This window comes from Ictalurus punctatus, chromosome 6 (assembly GCF_001660625.3).
Source record: "Ictalurus punctatus breed USDA103 chromosome 6, Coco_2.0, whole genome shotgun sequence".
In the NCBI taxonomy this organism is placed as follows: Eukaryota; Metazoa; Chordata; class Actinopteri; order Siluriformes; family Ictaluridae; genus Ictalurus; species Ictalurus punctatus.
The window spans coordinates 30,132,238-30,155,934 of NC_030421.2; the positions used below are offsets into that span (position 1 = coordinate 30,132,238).

Here is a 23,697-nt window from a genome sequence, read left to right on the forward strand (position 1 = left end):
ATCACATTCCAGATTTAGTCCCCTTTTGCTGTTATAATAACTTCCACTCTTTTGGGAAGGTTTCCACTAGATTTTGGAGAGTGGCTGTGGGGATTTGTGTTCATTCAGCCACAAGAACATTAGTGAGGTCAGCGTTCCAATTCATCCCAAAGGTGTTCAGTGGAGTTGAGGCCAGGTCACACTAAAGTATGCATGGAACTAGACCAAGATCACCTCACTCACTAGATGATCCACTCACTTGGAACTAGATCAAGACACTCTCAGACCGGTTGTTTTGGTCCATATCCAAGTTTTAATCAGGCAAAACAAATCACAATAAGGAGAAGAGGCACCAGGGTTTGAATCAAGTGGACTGCATGTGGCCTTTTGACTGTCTACCTCTGATTACTCTCATTAGACATTAGTCAATCTTCAAGCTGAACTCACATTTCCAGACAGTTTGTTCTATCATGCTGTTGCACAGTGACTGTCTGGGTGGTTGTTGCAAGCCACTGCTTCTTCCATGCTGCACTTTCACCTGCAATTCAGCATAAACCACAGCTAAGACACATGGTGCCCAGCTTGAAGGAGACTGCAGTGCCATTCTTCAACCAATCGTTTTACCTCCACGAGAGTATTAGAGTGTACAGGCACTGAGCCTCTAATGTGGCTCTGTACTTATCACATGGGTTTACCACTTCTGTAAGTGATTCTAGGGACTCAAATTATAGCCCACTTCAGAGCATATGGTAGAAGAAGGAAAAAAATAAAAGGTACAAGGAGTTTTCTAAATTGAGGGAACAAAAACAATGAACGGAGCCTCCTTTAAAATGGCCCAGAGCTAAAAATAAGACAGCAGTGCTCATTTGAAAACCATGGGAAAGTTTGTTTTGTGCAGTCCACAGCCCGTTCACAGTATAAAAGAGTTTGCGCCATCTTCAAGAAAGAGAGAAAAAGACACTCTGGTAAGGCAGTGACTGTGTATAGCTGCTATAACATAAGTGATAACAGGAACTAACTTGTTTTGTAGACATTCCACAACATTAAATTTAATTATAAATGGAAAAAAAAGCACTATATTTCATCCTTTATTAACCCTTTCATGCATGAATTATGAAGTCCTGATCAGTGAATTTTTTCACTGTGTGATTTTACTCTTCTTTAGGCATAAAAAAATATTTTACCTTCATTTCTCTTTTCCATAAATTTTTCAAAAAGTTGTTGAATTGTCCACTCCAGTGGACTGCATGCGTTCAAACGATGAATTAGTGTCCACTCTAGTGGCTGTTATGCAGTTATTCTATTGAATTCCTTGCAATAGCCAGAAAATGGCTTTTGAATAGCTGTCTACTGTTGTGACCACTATGTATGAAAGGGTTAAGTAAAGGATTGTTAGCTTTGTCAAGATGCTGTGTTGTGTATATATAAGTAATAAAAGATCATCTATGTGTGCTGTTACTGAAAAATAATCAATGCCAGCATGGGACAATAACTCCAGTTTGTGCTGGGCTTCATAATCTTCATAACACCACGCCACTGTTGATTATTTTATTATAACAGCACTTCATGTTCCTTACATATTACACATTTATTTCTTAAATTTTTCATGCAGCCTTTCCCCAGAAATTGTTATGTGTATTTTACATTTATATCAGGATTTGGTAAATGTAAAAATACAAGAAAAAAAAAAAGAAAAAAAAAAGTTTTGTACTCTGTATGCATTGTATTTGCATGCAGTGCTAAGATGTGCAGCATTAATACATACTCTGGATCATGCATATTACTTTAAATAGGATAATCTCAGAATGCCTCATTATAATGTGATCCACATTCAGATTCTCCATCACATTTGGTCAGCTCTGTTTAGCATTGTGAAGAGGAAATTCTGGGTGTGTGCTGGGGTTTCTCTGACTCCCTTCCTCCTGACGTGGCCCACAATCTCAAAATATACTGTCTTTATTTGGTTTCTTTGTTTTCCCTGTCACATAGGTTTCCTAAAACATTTATTTATTTGTACAGTGTTCTACAAAAATCGTAGCTTGTCCTCCATTCTCATGACTATCCCATGGTGGAAAACTTAGTTACAGATTTTCCTTTGATTGTTACAAAGCACTGACACTAGTGACTCCTCGTCACCATATTACCAAGTACGCATTTTTACTTGTTAAATAACATGTTCTTAATTTGTTTTTTTACTAGACTTAGAATATGTGGAATGTCTACTGTACAAGTCCCTATCTGTTATTATATTACTTTTATCGTTACTATAGTAAACGTGAGATTTGAATTACAGTCAGTAATTATGCTCAGAGCTGCTCTTATTTATATAAAATAAATAAATAAATAAATAAATCACCTTCTGAAAAATCAGAATCCAACAGTGCTGTGGTATAAAACATTTTATTACAGTTACTTTCGGTTTTATTTTAAACCAGACGTTTCAACAGTTCATATTGCACATACTCTTTTTTTCTCTATAGTGTAGGAAGCATATACATATTTGAATAACTTTCATGTGAATAGCAGTTAAGCATGAATTTATGTTCCAGTGAAAATTCCTCAAACCACAGAACTCTATGAATATAGCTATACATGTCTGATGAATGATTAGAGGGAGAGAAAAAAAGCCTATTCTTTTTCCAGAGTGAGTATGCATTTAGTCACACAAACTTATTTTTAAAGCCGATCCAATCTGCAGGACTCAAAATACAAAACAAGCTAAAAGCAGAAGGATGTGGGAGAACTCAAACTCTTTATGTAGTCCAGTGTCTCCTACTGGAGAGTACACATGTCTTTTTTTATTCTTTCTAGCATGCCAAAACAGTTTATCAGAAGAGGTTGGAGGTGGGGTACATTGTGTATCATCACCAAAAAAAACCCTTGTAATCATCCAGAACATGGGATTATCTGAAACCTGTGTACACGAGCTGGATGAGAAGGCAGACAGCTGCTTGATCTGGCCAGCATGAGTTTCCTGTAAAAGTGTCCCACACTGAACGCCTAAAAAGGATATGTTATTCTACTTATCTGCTAGCAGTGTGATTTAAACATGGCTCAGGCCAGCACAGCTGAAACTGGAACATTTAATAAATAAAAAAGGACATTGACTAGTCTCCTCTTGGTCTCCTCTAAGGACAACAAGAATAAGAGAGCAAGTTAGTGTTATAGGAAATATTATTGAATATTGCACTTATATCAGCAACAGGTGGTCATATTTTTAAGTTTTAATAGTGAATCACCTGCTTAACCTTTTTAGGTATAGCATCCACACTTATGGACAATTTAAAGTTGGTTTTAGAAAAATATAAGAATTAAATCACCTCCAAACAGAGACCATTACTGTAATTTAATATAAATCATTATCCTGATTAGCTGTGTCCGCATATCCCTACTACCCTAGGCGAGAAGCAGTACGCCAAAGGAGTATGCCTGAATTCTTAGTATTCATAAAACAGTAGGCAAGAAATACCCAGATGACCTATTGCTTCCGCTGAGATTCTGCAGTATGGAGTTAATGGACACTGTGCTATCCCATAAGGCAATGGGACTGGCACGGAAGAGCTGTCAGAATCAAAAATGGTGGAAGGCAGTGCGTTGGCTCTTTTTTCCTTGTGGTTAAACCGTACTTACATTTATGGCATTTGGCAGACACCCCTATCCAGAGCGACTTACATTTTATCTCCTTTTATACAACTGAGCAGTTGAGGGTTAAGGGCTTTGCTCAAGTGCCCACCAGTGGCAGGTTGGTAGTGCTGGGATTTGAACTCATGGCCTTCCAATCAGGAGTTCACTGTCTTAACCACTGAGCTACTACTGCCCCCTACTGAAGGTTTAAACAATAAAGAAAACTGCTGCTGTGCAGGTGCTTTAACCTGGCTCTAATATACTCTTTAAGTTTTTGATGATGTCATAGGTCATATGTAGTATGTCCGGATTGTATTTATACTACACACATATACTGATCAGTACATACTGTATCAATGGTCAAGCAGTAGGTCAAATGCAGTACATACTGTCACAGTACACAATTTCGGACATAGTCAATCACTCTTTACAACTGTGGTGAGCGGAAAAACATCTCAGCATGCATAAAACATAAGCGCAGGCTCAACCACAGTTGAAGATTAGGAAAAAAATCACCTGGTCTTTTCCCAGCCTTCAACTGTCCAGTTTGGGTGAGTGTGTGCACATGATAGCCTCAGATTCTTGTTCTTGGCTGACAGGAGTGGAACCTGATGTGGTCTTCTTCAGTTGTAGCCCATCCACCTCAAGGTTTGGTGTGCTGTGCCACGGTGGTATAGAGTGATTGGGTTACTATATCCTTCCTGGCAGCTCGAACCAATGTGGCCATTTTCCACAGACCTCTCCTATCAATAAGACGTTTCCACCTACAGAACAATGTTTGTTGTTTTTCACACTATTCTGTGTAACTCTAGAGACTGTATGTGAAAATCCCAAGAGATCAGCAGTTTCTGAAATATTCAAACCAGCCTTTCTGGTACCAACCTCCATGTCACAGTTAAAGACACAGAGATCACACTTTTTCTTCATTCTGATGTTTGACATTAACTGAAGCTCTTGACCTGTATCTTCATGATTTTATTTTTTTGCATTACGCTACTGCCACATGATTGGTTGATTAGTTGATTAGCTACATGAATGTGTAGGTGTTCCTAATAAAGTGGACTGGGAGTGTGAGATTGTCTATCATTTTGGTCATCCACATTTAATATGATGGACCTGAATGGTAACAAATTTTGTCTTAGCACATTAGAACTTTTTTTTTTTCTGTTTCAGGTATGATGTTTCTTTTTCACTCATGGTGCTCCCACAAAGACAATCGGTTACAATTTAACTCAAGTAATATTTGTCTAAATTCATGTGACATGCTGTTTTCAGTAATAAAAAATATATAAAGAATCTGAATATGTGGTTTTAATAATTGACGCCCAATAGTGTTTAAATAGGGGCAGGTGAAAGCAGGCAGACAAAGCATCTTTCTAGCATGTAAACAGGGCAGTTTGCATGTCTCATGAGAGCTCAATGGAAAGAATTCCTACATCCAGCTGAAGAATCAGCCGCTGTGAGAACCAGCAAATGGAATTGCCCCCTGACCTCATGTTGATTCTCCCAACAGAGGCTGGACATCACAGTGGACCCTCCAATATGTGCTGTATACAGTGTGTGTGAGAGAGAGAGAGAGACTCTCTCCAGGGTCTGAGCTTTAAACACACACACACACACACATATATACACTCTAGTGGACCATCGAGGAGAGACGCTGGCCTGTTTACTGTCACTAAGCTTGTGGAATGTGTTTCGCTCTCTTCTGGCCTATTATGGCCAACAGCACACTCGAATGATTCAGGAGCAAAGCATTGTGCAAGTACGTGTGTGTGGGTCTGCATTTTCCTATGCGTGCGAGTTAGAATGGGGCACATATTTGGTTGTATTATAGCCATACATACCTTTGGGAGACCTGGTAAATGGTAAATGGTAAGCACTTATATAGCACCTTTTTTAAACCTTAGCAGTTCTACAAAGCGCTTTGAACAGTGTTTTGGGTGGTTTGAACAAAAAAGCTGACTAACAGCAATTGTGACTGCTGTCAGTGTTATATATGTGTATCCATGCTCTGATCAAGCTTGATTCGCTTTAGTAAACACTAGGAACTACCCAAAACACTGTTAGTCATTCACCCATTCACACACCAATGGTAGCAGAGCTGCTATGCATGTACAAGTACATGTAATTATTTTTATATTGTAATAATAATAATAATAATAATGATGATGATGATGATGATGACGACTGATTGATTGATTGATTATTTTTAATCATCATCCACGGCCAATGTTGTACATTGCATCTATAAATATAGTGGCCTGCAGTATTATAAATGTTAATGCATTTGGTTTGGCTCCAAAAGATAACTGTTTTCAATACGACTGAGTCAGTCTGCTTGAGTTAACTTTGTCAAAAACGTGTAATCTAGCAAAGTTATTGTAGTTAATTAACTTCTGTAGCTAACATCAGTGGCATAACTTTTAAAGTAATGGAAAAAAATAAGAATAAAACTTTACACAGACAAGCATGAAATGCTGATTGAGCTTTGGTGCAGGAAACATTTTAATATATCTGTGTTTTAATGGGAATTTATTTATATTCTGTCTAAGTGGTTTCATGTAACTGTATATGGAATGACATCATGAGCTATCTATTTCTCTAATATGTATATGTATGCATAAGATAGTGAATCTCAGCAGTGTTGGTGGAAAATACAAGGACACATAAAACATGAAGTAAGTGGAGTGTAGTGAAACCCACATTTGTGTATGTGTACCTCTTTGGCAATGTCAGCCAGAAGTAATAATGTGCACAAGGACACGCAGATGACTTTGAGATAAAAAATAATTCATCATAAGGAGCTGTTTGGCTCGGTCTTGTACACAAAATGTAACTGGGCACAGCATGCCAGTATGTGAGGCTATAAACATTTTCCTAATTGAAAGATCTTGCCCATCTTTAGAAAGCAAGTCAACAGAAAACAATGTGCTGACTCTGGTGTTCGGTAAGGTTTTATGTGTTGTAATGCAGTATCTACAACCCATAAGCATGAAAGTTTACACGGGTGATGCTGATGTATGCCATTTGAAAAAACAGATTCTAGATAAACGGTAGTCCTCAAAGCCATCGCTCCATCTCCATCTCTCTGTCTCTTTCTCTTTCCCTGCATCTCTGTGTGCAAGTGCAACGTCCTGGCTTGTAAGATGAAGAGCTGGCCAACATGAGAGCACGTCTGTGGAATGCATCCTGGCAGTGTAAGCGTGCCAGAATGCACCACAGCACAGGCCAAACGTACTCCTGGTCAAGTGCTGACGACAACCACAACACCAGCAGTAACATCAGCATCATAACTCTTCAGATATAGCCAAGTCTCTGCTACTCATGTCTGAATTTTCCCAATTAAACTGAAACTGGTGTTTACTTTTCGTTTCAAAGAATTCTGACTAAATGTGTGTTTAGGTGTGCGTAAATTGCAGCCCCATGCGGCACAGAACTCATCCATCACCTCAGCACTCAGGAATTCACCAAACAAGGAGTCAAGAGCAGCCAGCAAAGCTGCCCTTACCCTTCTGATTCCACTCATATTGTATCATTTTATAGGAATATTGGGTCATGTTCAGAGTTAAGCGCATATAGTGAGGATTTAATACTGAAATTACTGAAATATCGGTATTCAAACCTCAGACTAAACTAAAGACTAAAGTCTTAAGCGCTAAACAGAAGTTACCTGAGAATTGCGCACTTGGAGTAGAGTTTGCTCAAAAAAGGTATGTCTCAATTACGCACGATTCTGAATTAATTAATAATAAGTTATAACTAATTAATTAAAAGTAACAGTAAATGTTTTTTTTTTTGGTTTGTTTTTTTTTTCCACACAGAGGAGACAGCATTTTAATTGGAGATACAACTTTCCTCAAGTACTGGATTTTTATGCACCACACATGTTAAAAGTGAGCTATCAGTGTAGCAGTGTAAGCTTGGCCATCTTATCCTTCATATCATGGACATGTTTTCTTTACAGGAAAGGTCATCAAATTGACACAACATTTCCATTACTCAAAGACAGCTAATTAAAAATGTAGTATTATTAAAAAATAGCCTACATTCCAGCACACATTCCAATTTCATCACTCTCGATTAGGTATCTTGTGGCTACATTAAATCTCTGCACATATTTAACTATCAGAACACAACATAAAACATAGAATTTAAAATCTTAGGATTGGCCAGATCAACTGCTACCAAATATTAAGGGTAGAATCCATACTGTTATATGAATCACATTTGCAAGAATTAATATAATGTTTACAACTAGGACTATTCTTGAAGCAATATATTGGCAATAAACTAGACTCTTAAATTAGTCAATTATTACAGTGCTTGCCATCTTCTCATTCATATAAGTCTAATATTTTTACTTTTCATTTTAAATGTTCCCTTGCTTTTATTTTAAATCATATTACATTTGACAGCAAAGGGGAAAAAGCCGTTATCTCTTCAGTTCACATATTTTATCCTTGATGTTTTTCCAGGATTAAGTGCTTGCATTTAAAAAAAAAATAAAAGAAAGAAATAAAGAAAGAAAAAGAAAAAAGGCAGTGGTTTAGATACTACTGAAGAACCTATCTGTTCAATCAGTGAAAGAGATTTAAGCAGATGTGTAACCCATCTCTGACGACACATAACTTTCCCTGCATAAATATTGCTGCAATTTTTGGACTTAAGTTGCTGACCATTTCTTTAGAAAATATATTAAGTGCTACAATAGGACACCAATTTCAATACTAGCTGTTAGTCCTAAGACATTTTTCCACCAGTGGAACCTGCGACTGTAGTTCCTTGGAAGCTCCTGATCCAGAACAGGTATTTTTCTACAGACAGGGAACTACTGGGGTATCTCTTAGTGTTCTGAATGTTGTTGATTTTGTAAATTCAAGCCCCACAGAATGACTCCCATACCTCATGTTTTTAAATCAAAGGATAACTGATCATTTGGATATTCTGTAACAAACACTGACACAGAGAAGACCGAAAAAAGCAGTAGTAGACGAATTGTTGTAGTAAAATTCCAATAAAATAACAGATTGCATATAGTCCCTGAAAAGATCTACATCTGATATCTGACATGCTGATTTCAAGTGCTCATGTTGAGTCAAGTCTTAACTGCATTGATCTGCATTAATATAATTTCAGCTCTTACACTCTGCCAGCAGGTCAAAGTATTACATTAGAAAATTTGGCCGGAGTCATGCTTATGTTCAAACTTCAGTAGAGTCAGGTTTTCACAAGTGCACATTTGTTCTCTTCTCCTCACTAGTAATTTTAAAACATTGCCTAACTTCTGTTTAAATGGTTATAAATGGTTTGAATGTCTGCATTTGGTGCCTGAGGGAACTGCTCCTTTGGGCAGGTAGATGTCTGGCCTGCATACCAGTGATCAGCTTTGTTCAAAACACCTTCAATGAACTGAAAATGGTACAAATAAAAAGGCACATTTATATCTTCTTCCCAACGTCAAAAAGATATAAATTTGATTTATGTGAAAACATCATTAATTCTGTGAAGCCAGAGAACAACCTAAAAATTTATTGAAAGTGCAGAAAAGGTCATGTTCACCAAGGACTGTTGCCAGAAATAAAAAATAATGTTGCCAGAGGTGTCCAAGCAGTGGAGAAAAAAAAAGCCTTTTAATACTCTAAATACACACTTTCAACCAAAAAAGGGAAAGATCTCTAAGATATTGTTTATTCTTTGTTAGCCTAACAGGCTTATCTGGGCTTGTCTTTTGGATTTGACTTCTCAAATCCATCTGTGAATATGAATGTGCATTGTTTCTTACTAATTTCCAAAACAGGTAATCCTTTTTGTCTATGTGATTTACTGAGTACATTCCTCTTACAAACATATCCTAGAAAATAATAATAAGAAAAATATGCTGCATTGATAACAGAGGTATTCTTACCAGTTCATAGTTAGCAGTGGGAACACAGGAGGTTGAAACCTGAAATATAATGAGGAAAAAAAAAGTGTTAAAATATTGGCAGTATATTTAACAAATGAGACAACCCATACTTCTGTAAATTTGAAAATAGCGACATGAAACATGAGACTGAGATTCTCATTCTAACTCTCATATGGTGTAAAAGATTGTTACGCGCACTGGACAGGAGGTATATTTATCTAAAATATACCACAATCCAATCCACAATCATCCAAAGAAAAAAAAAAGATTCCAAATATTCCATTCTTCACTATTTTGCAAAGGAGATTGGGAAGTCAGTGATGTTTTAAGGCGATTTGTGTTTGCAGGAGCTCATGATCTGCTGACTGTAATAAGATTAGTGCTCTGGATAATATCATCACCAGTCTGTGTGCCTCCAATGAACAAATGACCATTGTGCTCCATAATCTGGATAGAGAAGAGCTTGGCTGTAATTATAACATTAAGATGAGCTATATGGTAACAGATCTGGATATGAAGACGGGCCCAAACAGGATGCACAGTGTCAGCTCTCTGCCATTCCTGTTTCCGCTATTCACCTCACTCAAGGACCGACGTTACAACGCAGGACAAAGAAGGTAAACAAAAGCAGCCTGGGTTGAATAGTACTTATGTAATCCCATCCACGCACTTGCACATTCCAACAAGTTCACTCATATATGCAATGAATATATAAAGCAGATAAGAGCTCTCTTTAAGGATACTCTGGGAGATCTCTATAAAATGTGTATACTCATATAAACATGCATATTTTAACTGCCTGGCTTTAAGGTTAAATTCTCTGTGATTATTTGACAGCCCACTTGGGTGCAGTATCAATAAGATAAATCAAGATCTCACATGTACCACGTTCTGATTATATGAGATCTATTGTCTTAGGTATGTACCTCTGATCTAGGATCAGGTATCACCTGAGGACAAAGAACGTAAACAAACTACCCCGTTCTCCTCCAAAGTCTTAACTGGATACATTGACTCACGAGTCGAAAAACAACCATGCTAGATGAAGATTATTCATATCAGTCTGTTTTTATTTGCTGGACAAAGAAGAAGCGGAGTGAAATTGGATTATTCTGCAAAATGGGTCCAAAGAAGCTGCAGTTGTTTAAAATTCCACTTTGACAGCTACATTATTTAAACCACTATTAAGAGAGGATTGGGTGTTCTTTCATTTTAGAACACCAACAGGATGTTTTGAACATAAGTGGCTCCAGGAGAAACAGGCTGAGAATGAGGAGTGAAAATATTTCCTACCGAAACATGTTATTTCAGCTGAGGATGTGGGTGTGTGTGAAATACATAAACACTATCAATCTCTAGCTCTGCACGGTTTCAGAATATCTAAATGAACCATAAACACAATGGTTAGAACAAATATGAACAACAGTAAATGAAAAAGAAGGGTACTTTTTATTTTGGTTTCAGCATTAGACATGTAAAATGACAAAACACTAAGGAAAGTGTAAAGTGTAAACTTTTGTATAGGAAGTGTCTTTTCCTTTTCTTTTTTTTTTATTTGGACATATTGTGCCAAGGTTATATACCTCTCATTTCCTGTCATCACTCACCTTCATTACATGCAAACTTTAGGTGTTTATAAGTACTCTGCAATTTATACGTTCGTGCCTTAAATATAATCTCACTTTCAACCTATTCAATAGCCTACATACCTTTATAGGGTAGAAAAACTACATTATTATATCTCCTTCAATCTGTCCTCTAGCTTATCTTTCTCCACAAGTCCTGATTTATAAGTATAACACACATGCTCATCAAATCCAATCCCACCATGGAACCACCATGATACATTCATTAATTCTTTTATCTTCAGTAACCTACAACCCCAATTCCAATTTTCAAATCTCATAAACCCATATGTTATTCACAATAGAACATAGAAAACATATCAGATGTTTAAACTGAGTAATTGTACCATTTTAAGAAAAAATTAAGGTAATTTTTAATTTGATGGCCGCATCAAGCCTCAAAAAAGTTGGGTCGGGGAAACAAAGGCTGGAAAAGTAAGTGTTACTAAAAACAGCTGGAGGTTAATTGGCTACAGGTCAGTAACAAGATTGGGTATAAAAAGAGTAACTTAGAGAGGCAGCGTCTTTCAGATGTAAAGATGGGCAGGGGTTCACCAATCTGCAACAAACTGTGTCTACAATTTGTGGAACAATTTCAAATTAATATTCCTCAACATAAAATTTCAAAGACTATGAATATCTCATCAGCTACAGTACATAATATCATCAAAAGATTACGAGAATCTGGAGAAATCTCTGTGCGCAAGGGGCAAGGGCGAAAGTCAATATTGGATGCTTGTGATCTTCAAGCCCTTAGGCGACACTGCATTACAAGCAGGCATGATTCTGTAATGGAAATCACTACATGGGTTCAGAAACACTTCCAGAACTCATTGTCTTTGAACACAGTTCATCGTGCCATCCACAAATGCTGGTTAAAGTTCTATCATGCAAAGAAGAAGCCATATGTGAACATGATCCAGAAACGCCGCCGACTTCTCTTGGCCAAAGCTCATTTAAAATGGACTGAAGCAAAGTGGAAAACTGTTCTGTGGTCAGACGAATTGAAATTTTAAATTCTTTTTGCAAACCATGGACACCACATCCTTTAAACTAAAGAGGAGAGGGACCATGCAGATTTTTATCAGTGCTCAGTTCAAAAGCCTGCATCTCTGATGGTATGGGGGTGCATTGGAATGGGCAGCTTCTGGAAAAGCACCATCAATGCTGAAAGGTATACACAGGTTTTAGAGCAACATATGCTCCCATCCAGATTCCATCCCATTTTTACTTCTGACAGACTCTGCCTCTCTAAGATACTCTTTTTAAACCCAATCCTGTTATTGACCTGTTGCCAAATCACCAAATTAATTGCAAAATATTCGTCCAACTGTTTCCTTTTAGCAACACTTACTTCTCCAGCATTTTGTTGCCCCTGTCCCAACTCTTTTGATACGTGTTGCGGCCATCAAATTCAAAATTATCTTATTTTTTCCTTAAATTGGTACATTTTCTCAGTTTAAACATTTGATATGTTTTCTATGTTCTATTGTGAATAACATATGGGTTTATGAGACAGATCTTCAAAAGCCATTTTCTGGCTATTGCAAGGACTTCAATAGAATAACTGCATAACAGCCACTAAAGTGGACACTAATTCTTCGTTTGAACGCATGCAGTCCACTGGAGTGGACACTTCAGTAACGTTTTAAAAAATGTATGTAAAATAAAATGAAGGTAAAATTATTTTTTATGCCTAAAAAAACACAGAGAAAAATCCTTGATCAGGATTTCATAATTCATGCAAGGGTTAAGGGTTCGCCCTGAGTGACGATGCCAAAGGTAAACCTAAGCCCAACACAGCACTTACTCTGGCTTATTTAATAGACACTGTGTTTAACATACAATCCTTTGCCTATTTTAGCTATCCGAGTCTGAATTCCATCACCTGGATCAGATCTGCCCTCAAGTCCACAGTGATGACAGCTCCTCCACCTGAGTCATTCCAACACCTTGTCTTGGTCCTAATATCTATTCCTCCCAAGTAACCTCTTGTGATACTCTCTAAACATTCTGGGAATATTGAAGGCCCTATTTTTTTCTCCGTTTTAAAGTCGTCTCAAATGGCAGCTGATATGCAACCTTTATCTGGGTCCATAACCTAACTAAACTGGTATGATGTGGGTACAATATGGAAATGTGCTGTGCTGTTGGGACTGATATCATGTCTTGAGCCAGTGGTAGCTCACAGATAAAGATTCTGGGCAAGTGCTTTCAAGATTTAAACAAAAAATCCCAGAACATGTGTGTCACAGTTGGAGCCTTGGCACTTTCTTTAAACTGCTCAACTCTTGTAAGTTGTAAGTCATTTAAAAAATGGCTGCCTAATAAAATCAAGGTAAATCTATGTATTAGGACATGACAGAACTTCTGTTGTGCCTTTTATTTAATTCACAAACATTTTACGATTATAGACATGCTTCCAAACATCAAGATAGCTACTGAATATCACTAGAAATATCAAGTTACACAATTATTGAGCTGAGAAGACTGTCATAGTGAACGCATGGTGATGGACTTGCATCCCACCAAGGGTGTATTCCTGCCTCGCGGCCAATATTTTGGATCTGCCACAACTCTGCCCATGATAAAGCAGTTAGATGAAGATGAGATGAATGAAAGAACACTATCATACTGTACGGTCCAAAAGATCAGCATGCATGTCTTAACCCTTACTCATTATTCTGCATCAAAACAAGACATGGGTGGATTCATTTAGTGGTGAGTTCCACCCACACGTATTTTAGAGATTCTAGACCGTTTCTTACATTCCAACTAAGTATAGCACAAAACCATGCTCCTCCTCAGCATCAGTACTCAGAGCTGTTCCAAGTCTACGTGGAACCCAGGAGCAACCCACTGAACAAGGGCACAGGTGAATGGGCAACCACAGACCTATCACTAGGCAACCACAGCTATGTAAACACCCAAGAACTATTCTGTGGTGAGAGAAAGAGAGGGTCAACATTTCCTCACACAAGGAGAAAAGACAAGCTCATGGTTAGTGTGGTTTATCTGAGTCACTAAGAAGCCAATTGCAAGGACAGAAACAACCTGGAGATTTATTGGGGTTTTTTTCATACTGAATCATTTTCTCACCATCAGACTAAAATATCTCACCATCTCTCTCTCTCATCCTCTGCACTGAACTGGAGTAGGCCAGCTAGTTCATGTTCCTCACAGCACCCCTGAGACCTCTGAAAGCGTTTATCTTTATTATGTGCCTATGGCTTAAGGGCTAATCAGAGTCTTCATGAGAACTGAGATCTCCCTTAAAACTGCTGACATGTTTCCTCCAGTATCCTCCCTTCAATTCTGTTTCCATACTGAGTTGCATGTGTTAAGGTGGAGCCCCTTGTACATATTTTCCAAACCACACTAAATACTCTAATCTAAGCCTCTAATTAGTACCATATTGCCCAGCTTGCCCATAACAATACCCAAAAATCACCTGGAAATGCTGTTTGCTTGTAACTATGTAACTCAAACAATCTCATGGAATCAAACAGAATTAATCACAAAGGCAATCAACAGCGGAAGAAACAATATATTTCAACATAAAACATGATTAGTTGATTGTTACAGTATAAGCATTCACAAATCATGTTACGAAGAAGAGCTGCTTTGCATTGCATTTGTAGTTCCTTTCCGTGTCTGTCAGTTGACTAATCAGCTGGCTGGGATCAGGATTTTTTTGAAGGGTGGAAAAGGGAAACTGTGCACCAAAACTTTGTAATCCTCTTGGCTAGCTTGCACTGCAAAACAAAGCCTCTGTATTTTCTTTGTGAGGAAAAAAGAGGGTGGAAGCACATGTCTGATGCTATCAGAGTGTACAAATGAGTGTAGTATAATAAGGGGTAATTATGTTTTGGCATTCCTTACATGCTTATGTTAACTAAATTAAACCAAGATCCACGGTATATTGTGAACTCTATACTCAGAAAAGTATAGCACACTTTAGCTACTCTCGTACTTTCTCCAGGGAAAAACGCTATCTTATCTCCAAATGTTTAGCATCTCAACCTCAGCCAGTTCAGGCAAGTACAACATAGATGTGCTTGTTTTTTTTTTCTTCACTGTCCCCTGAAGTCATGAGTACTGTAGGAAATAAGGCTTTGTTGAGGTCAAGTCATGGCGGACAATAGAAACATGGCCAATAAGATCTTAGATCTCCACACTTGCATAAACACACAGGCTTTTTTTTCCAAGCAGACTTTCATGTTTATCCAGGCTGAAATAATCCATGCGTCTGGCACGCCATTGCTGAAAGGTGCTCTTGCCAATATTTAAAGGCCAAATCACATCCACTTTCCATAACCAAAAACAGAAAGATCACACAAACACAGGTAAGGTAGTGAATGCCAAAGGGAATAAAAAAACACATTTTTGTGAATAAATGATATTCCGCAGTGAAAAACATGAGGCAAGAGCCTTCTTAAAATTGTTCTGGCCAAAAATTTTTGAGCACAAATGCAGAGTGTGTTTCTGAAAGGTATTTATTGGTTTAGGTAAAGGAAAAATAATAAAAGGGCATTTTACTGACATGATGCACTCTAGTGATTATTTTAATTTATGAGAGCATAATTTTTTTGCATTATATTGGTGTTTTGTACTAAACTGTTATTTATCATCTGTCTATTGTTTATTATGAAACTTGGTTAAGAAAGTGATGATGCCCAGAATTTTTTATTTTATTTTTTATTTATTTATTTTTTTTAAAGCTATATGATTACATGATGTCACCGTGATCCGCATTAGGACAAGTGATGTCGAAAATGGATGCATGGTTGGATTACATGGTGTTTGAAAATATGTTGTGTTTTCATCATATTTTCCTTGACCCAGTTCCCAAATAAATAAATAAATAAATAAATAAATAAATAAATAAATAAAAGATAGATGATTAGTTACAGATGAGTGTATTTCCCCCTAATGACAGGACTGATTTAATAAAAACACATTGTTTTTATTCCAGATAATAGTTAATGAGGTAGGAGCCACCCACAGCAAAAGCCAAGCATTTGTCAGTAGTACTGTAGTATGATTTTTAGTCAGAATTTATTCAAACTTTACCTATTGGCTTTAAAGTTTGGTAAACAAACCAGGACACAGGATGTGACATTTTAGCGGAGGTGACATAACAATGTTTTACACATAAAGAAAACACTATAAAGGCCAAGATGAAGGTTAGCCTTGGGCTTCAATGCTCCATCCATGTACCAGAAATAATGGTACCAAACTGTACTGTTGCTGGGGTGGTACCACCAAGAGTACATACTGTATATCTTTTGTATGTACTGTATCTTATATCTGGAAATGTGACTAGAGTGTCCCTTCAATATTGTAAGGTACACAATTGGAGCTTAAAGACCTCCAGGTCCAAAACAGGTAGCTTGGTACATGGGTACCACCACAGCAACAAGTTAAAGTATAATTTGACACCTTTATTTCGGAAGTTTTGGTGCATCTGATTCCAATCAAACACTGGTTTCCAAATTGTGAATGCTGCAATGTGATTGGGTATCTCTGCTTTTGTGTTTGAAAACTTCTTCCTGCCGGTTTCGGACAGCAAAACAAAATTTTAAGCAGTGTAAATGAGATGATCGCAGATCACAAGATTGTGATCAATTGGACTGAAAAAACTTAATGTTTAAAAGTTAATAGAAAGTGTTGTTTGCAACAGCTAGGCATGCGCAAGTAGGTTTGCACAGTCAGTCCAACAACTTCGTCTTGTGAAAGTAGGTGGTTGAGGGATGCAGTATGTAACAAATAATACCAGACTCTCTAGCAGTAGAATGTGAATTAAGGCAACAGTTCATCCATAGTCAAAAGAGAGATTGAAGAGCAACTGAAGACAATTATTGAAACCCAAGAGCTCTCTAAATAGTACAAGTGAACAAAAACAGAGGATGAGGTCAGTCAGCTCAATTTACATCTCAGTCCTACTTTGCTGCCTTATATACTTCTATGCAACCGACCTCTTCCAGTTTACACATTTCTAAGCCTTACAAAAGACTGACCACCTTACATTTGTGCACGTAATGACAGGCAGGAGTGGCAGGTTGAGGCAAGACAGGAGTGTCAGCCAGTCAAAGTGGCATTTAGTTCTCTGGAGTGGAAGAGTTATGAGCTAGAGAAAAACCCTTAATGGGCTGGTGAGGACTTGCACTTCACTTATGAAGGTTATTGCCATTGAGATAAGTTATCATGAACAGCTTTGCTCCAACAAATCAATTGTCTTTATGGATGTGATACTGTCTCAAACAGAAATAATAATAATATAAAATAATATAGGTTTCTCTGTTCTTACTATTGAGAAAAAGAATGTTGAGACAGTTTGCTATGGTTAGATTACATGTTACATCGAACAATCAAATATTGTCTGCAAATACATGGTGCACAGGAATAAAGTTGTATACAGTGCTAAATGTTTACCTAGAACTGAGAACAACTCTCTGAGCCAACAAGAATCTTTCATACTTTGGGTTAGAACAACAGCTTCCATAGTTTAGGCTTCACTGATGTTGTATTAGTGCATAGATGGCTTTCCTGCTATTATTTAACTGCCAGGTCCATAAATCAAATTCAAAAGCAAACAAGCTCCAAGCTGAATTCTCCAAAATGGGCCTGCTTCATATGAACATTCCACAGAGAGACAATGTCTGATAATAGTTTCATGCACATGGAGTTTAGGACAGGGTGGGGTCTAGGGTTATTGGGGCAGTGTAGGACTCTTACCATGCCTCCCATTCTTATGTACCCCCAGCCACCCTCAACCCCCTTTCTATCATTCCCAGAAAAAAATATTTTACATTTTGTTCTGCAATGCAGGGAGTGGCGTCTGTGCTGCACATGCTCAATGATGCACCATCATAAATCCTTCAGAAGAACATAAGGCCTGTGGCACAATTTGCCCCAAGACCAGCAATCCTGCTTTGGGATAATTAGTGAAAACAGGCCCAGTGTGCATATCATCAATCAATCCAGGACAGAACAAGTCTCCTGAGACAACATTTCACTGGGGCTTGTAGCTCACAGAACCCCTCTTAGCTTGGCTCCCATTCTCATGACAGAAGATGGATAACAGACACTTCTAGGGTAGAGTGGATCAGGCCAAGCCATGGTCTAAAACATCTAATCCAACTTTAATATATGTTCTTCTCTTCATGATAAACTGAATGAATACGGGATGTTTACTACAGGTCTCCAGGCAACAGTTGTCTGAAACACAGCACTAAACTGTTTTAGTGCTGCCTACACAGGATGGAAAACAACACAGAGGGGAAACTGTCATGCAGTAAACAAAAACAGAGTCACGTCCAGCCGGTGGGAAATAAAACAGGAATAAATATCCATGTGGTGGAGCAATGAAAGGCCAAACTATAGCACTGCTCTCAGAGTAATCGTCTCTGATCGGACATCTCCGATTGGAGAGTCCCACAGAACACATGGAAGCCATTGGGATATGTAGCCACCAGCAGATGACAGAGTGAGCTATGTGGGTGAATAGCAGTATCCACATTGCCTAAATTCATACAGGCTAAGTCAGATCTGACTGGCAGAATCAAATCGATCAGTCATGTCCAGCTATTTGATGGAATTTATGCTGAACTTTGACACCAGTATGATAAAGTTCACGTTGCAGTCATGACACTAGAGTTTCATAACCATATCAAAGTTAAAGTAGAGTAAACAATTTCGCAGAGGTTGTGGCCAGTGCTCACTATTTCCTTGGCTGCATGGTCAGTCTGGGCTAATGTGACATCACTTCATAATAATGGTGGTAAAGCGTTGAAGAGTGAAAAAGCGCTAGATTATGAGTTCTGACAGTACAGGCAGACCACTCAACTGGAATGTCTGATTAATTACTGAGGACAATGCTCCAATAGGCCTCAAATGTAAGCTCCTCATCAAGCTGGATGACCACAGAAAACCAAGAGATCGGCAAAGATAATTTCCTTGTTTCCAGCTTGACCACTTTCTTATAATCCATTCAAGACCAACCATTCTGGCTGATTGCATGCTGCAATTTTGAAAAATCAGCCACTGTCAAGAAGCATAATATAAACTTTTCTTTAAGTTAAGTTACCACTTTGTTGTCTATGGAAGATTCGGTCAATCATTTGACTCTGGCTGACTATACAGTATATAGAGAATTGGTATTTCCTTTGTTTGCTAATAATGTCTCTTTTACCCATTTTTGAGAGAAAAACAGTCATGACAGTAGCATTACTGATTGTGGTTTGTATTGCCTGCTTGTTCTGGCTTTGGCCATAATTGGAGACCACAGTGGGTAGTTTGTGACCACAGACCATTAGACTTTTCTTATGATTAATGTGCTTCTTTAAGTAAGTGAGTTTGTATCAGCATAAGCATTTCTGCTCATAAAGCAGAAACACACCATGGACCACCATACCCCCTCTTTGAGCAGAATTGGCAGTCTGTATATGAAATGGGCTCAAAATTAAATTCAGGATGTTTTCACTAATCCTGCCCCTAAATGACTTCCTCTGGCACCCCTAGCAATGCTTGAGGTTGCCAAGCCTCTAGAGCTGATGTAGAGCCATTTTCTGAAAATGTTCAGAACAAAAGCAAATCCAGATCCATTTGCCTTAATGAAAATGACTATATGGGCAGGGTGAAGCTAATATATAAAAGTATAGACCTGACATATCATATCTCTCCAAAGCAATCGTCACCCTCTCTGGAATTTAATTGCACTGCAAAGCCATCTGTACGATATTAGCAACGGAACTGAGTAAATATATTGGCTATAAGACGATCAAGGCTATATGTTACAGCCCCAATTGACCAGCCAATGGCGCCAATACTTTACACTTGGACATGACAGAAATGCCAGACACTCTGATGGAGTGGCTATGAGGCCATCTTATCAAAGTACACTTACTTTAAACAAATCTTAACCACAAATGCACTGACATTAAGTTGCTGAGCCACATAATCCTCTGTAAGGAAGTAACCAAGCCACTATATTTCCTTCCCTTCCCTATACTGTGCATAAAACACTTCATTTATATTCCAAGAGCATTTCCAATTTTGTTTCTGCTCATGTTTGCCATTTGTATCTCTCTACTTTCATGCCTCTCCATCCATACAGCACTTCATCAATGACAGATTTTGTGCTGTGCCTTTCTACCAAACTGCAGCCATAAAAAGCAGAGAAACTTATTTCGTTGAGTAGGAACAGAGCCGTGAGGACGCACTTCCAACACCTCCCAACACCTTCTCCTGCACAGGAATGTTTGTGGCATGCATTCCTGCCTCTACCAGCAACTCATCTTGGCCCTTAACACATTTACAAGAAGGCCTTCCTTCCTTGCCTCCCTCCTGTGAGAGGAGTAAAACTGAGTGATGCCTTATCACCTCTGAAGATTTCCTGCTAATTTACTGTGACCTTGTAAAAGTATGACCTTTGCCCATGAAACACTCCTCACCCTCACTCTGATGGATTCTGAAACTTTTAAGTTGTCTTGTCTGGACTCTATCAGCTGGCACAGAGCTTTCCCATATTCACACAACATGTCACTGGGGAATTCAAACATCTTTAAGGTATTTTCTCAGCATGGCTTGATAAAGGCCACCAAAGTTCTTTGGACAGATGTTTGGGCAGATGTATCGAGAGGAGGATCAGACCAGGTAATGAGGAAGTAACAGCACAGAGGAGTCAAATGGTGTCAAACAGTCTACAAAAACCTTGCATAAAGTATCATAAAACTGAAAGATTTCTGCAGCCTCATAACAATGCTGTTATTTTACAAATGAGTAGTAACGGAGGTTGGAGAAAAACACTATCTTTTCTATGAGTATTTATAGAATCTTTTACAGAATTTTTTATAGAATCTTTTACCTCTATATGTGCATAAAATAGTACACATTTAAAAAAAAAATCCATCATATAATCACAATGTGCAACTATAGCCAGAAGATTTTCAAAGAAGACTAGTTAGTATTGCCGAAATTTGGCACAGGAATGTAAACAAAGTTGCAGAACATTCAAACAATCAAATTGATGTCAACCAACACAATTGAATTACACACTTGCACAATGACCTAAAATTAGTTTCACATCAGGTTTCTCTCAGTTCCACCTGTTTAGAAAACAGACAGCATGCTGATGTGTATGAGTAATGCCAAAACGAGGCAAATTTATATTTTACTGGCAGCTTATATAGCATCACTGAATATCTCCGCCATGGGATGAAATGATCCTTGAACTTTCATAATGGGCCATTTCTAAACACACATTTATCAAACAAAATTTCACATGGTACAACCTAAAGGCACTGAACTTTTGCCATACTGTCTCCCACCATGTCTAGGAAGTTGTTCTTCATATGATGACCTCACAACTCTTAAATCACAGCTATTCAAAAGTTCTCCACAGTTCACCAACGTCTCATGATTTCTGCATCCTATCTATTTCCTTTCTCACAGAGGAACACCAGTGAATTACATGGTTTAAAATGCTTTACATTCGACTGTTGTGGAACCAAGAACTACAACACCATGTACCAGTCATCACTGATTACATACTAACTATATACTGTAACATTTTAATTTCAAACCTCAAGTGGCCATTATTCACATTATTGCACATTATTATCAGGTGAGTAACCTAAAATCAGGTTCCAGGAAACTAAAAGCTGTTAGAAGCCTCTATTAGAATACCTGTTCCTTTACATACCTCACACATTGGTATATCTATCTATCAGCCACCAGGGATGTTTTATTGCATGAGGGAATGTGTTATGACATGCATGGTTACTGTGCAATGCATGGATACAGCTGGTGAAGAGAAATGCTCAACACAAAGCCAACATTACAGTCCATCTTTGGACCCCAGCCAGTTGATGTGTGGCTTTCCCATGCTCACGGCAAGCTAGAGTACTGTCTGAGTAAAGCGGTATGACTTTTCCGTTTCTTTTCTACGTTTCTGGTTTATGTTTCTTTTGCCCATTCAAAACTGTCTGGACAATGATGGCTCTACTGGAAAACTAGGGAACAGCAAAGGAGAAAAAGAGTGCAAACATACTGTAAGTAGCACAGCAATGAAATTAAGTGAGTCAGAACGCTACCCTTATGAGAAAATGATGTGGCACATTCTCCCCAGTCCAGATTAAGATTTTTGATAAATGCGTTCCAGCACAGATTCAACGACTCTTTCCTCCCTTTATTTCAGCTAAATCAGTCATAATTGCATGACAGGCCATGTGAAAAACATGAACCCATGAGATGTTTCCCATAATTGAATGCAAGCAAAAGAGAAGAGGGCCTGGTTTTTGGTGTGATAAGTGGGTCTATGTTAGCAGAATACTGAATATATCTATAAATAAACCCATATTATATATATATATATATATATATATATATATATATATATATATATATATATATATATATATATATATATATATATATATATATATATATAATATGGGTTTTTAGGGTCAGGGTGGGATGTTTGGGGACCACAGCAAATTTGTGGATGATATTTTACTCAAAAATGCATTACATTGTCAGCATAACACATGAACATTATTAAGGTCCTTCATAATGGAGATGTTAAGATACTTATACTACAGTGCTGATCAATGCTCAAATCTGATTGGTTAGAAAGTGTTAATTAACTTTATTTAACAACATTTGGGACAGTAGTTCCAGGGACAAGGTTTATGTTAATGTCCTCCTTTATTAATTTCTATTATATTAATATGCTGCTTCATTCGTTGTTACTATAATTTCTATAGAAACAGCTTACACAGGGGACTGGTATGGTGGATGCTCCACATAAACAGAACATATATAAGGAAAAAATATAAATATTATATAATAAGGTGTGTGCTTTTATTGGAAAAGAATAAACTTCAGCAGTAACTATTCGTGTATTACTCCACCCTGTAATTGATGATTTACCTATAAAAACATCTGTTTCCTGATATTTCCTTACATAAATGACCAGCACCATCAATACTCCTGTTTGAAACTTTACCATGTCATTGTGTAGTCTGACCTTCAGGCCATGCGGCGAATACTGTTGAGTTTAAATGCAAGAGTGTAGGAATGGTGTGAATACAGCACACTGACTAATCTATTTGTCTAACAGTGAGAAACAAGCACAGACACTCAGACAGCTAGTAGCAAACAGCATGCCGCAGGGGGACGCCTATTGTCTTCCCTTTAACAGCAGCTTTGTCATGCTGTCAGGCACAGTTGCTACAGTAAAAAGGAAGGACAAACCACTCGCTGTTGTCACAAATTAGCCCTGAGTGCCCTTACTGTGGGATAACACTCTCACTTTCACCCCAAACAATACTGATACTTATAGCAGACACAGCATCTAAAGTTGCACTGGGGAATGCCTGCCCTGGGGCTGAATCCTCCATAACACACACACACACACACACACACACACACACACACACACACACACAAAAAATCACTGACATAACTAATGTTCACACAGAATGCCAGAATGAGTCCCAGAATAACAGAATCACAAATTTTGTATTTAAACGTGTATTGCCAAAAACAAAATGTAAGATT

General features: G+C 37.9%; 1 protein-coding gene across 9 annotated transcripts in view; it reads right to left on the reverse strand.

Moving 5' to 3' along the window:
* Positions 1-23,697, reverse strand: part of tns1b (tensin 1b) — a 192,986-nt gene that overhangs the window by 78,188 nt on the left and 91,101 nt on the right. For all 9 annotated transcript variants that reach the window (XM_047155880.2, XM_047155873.2, XM_047155874.2 and 6 more), the window contains one exon: positions 9,509-9,547. In XM_047155880.2, the coding sequence (XP_047011836.1) occupies positions 9,509-9,547 (39 nt within the window). The remainder of the gene's footprint in view (positions 1-9,508; positions 9,548-23,697) is intronic.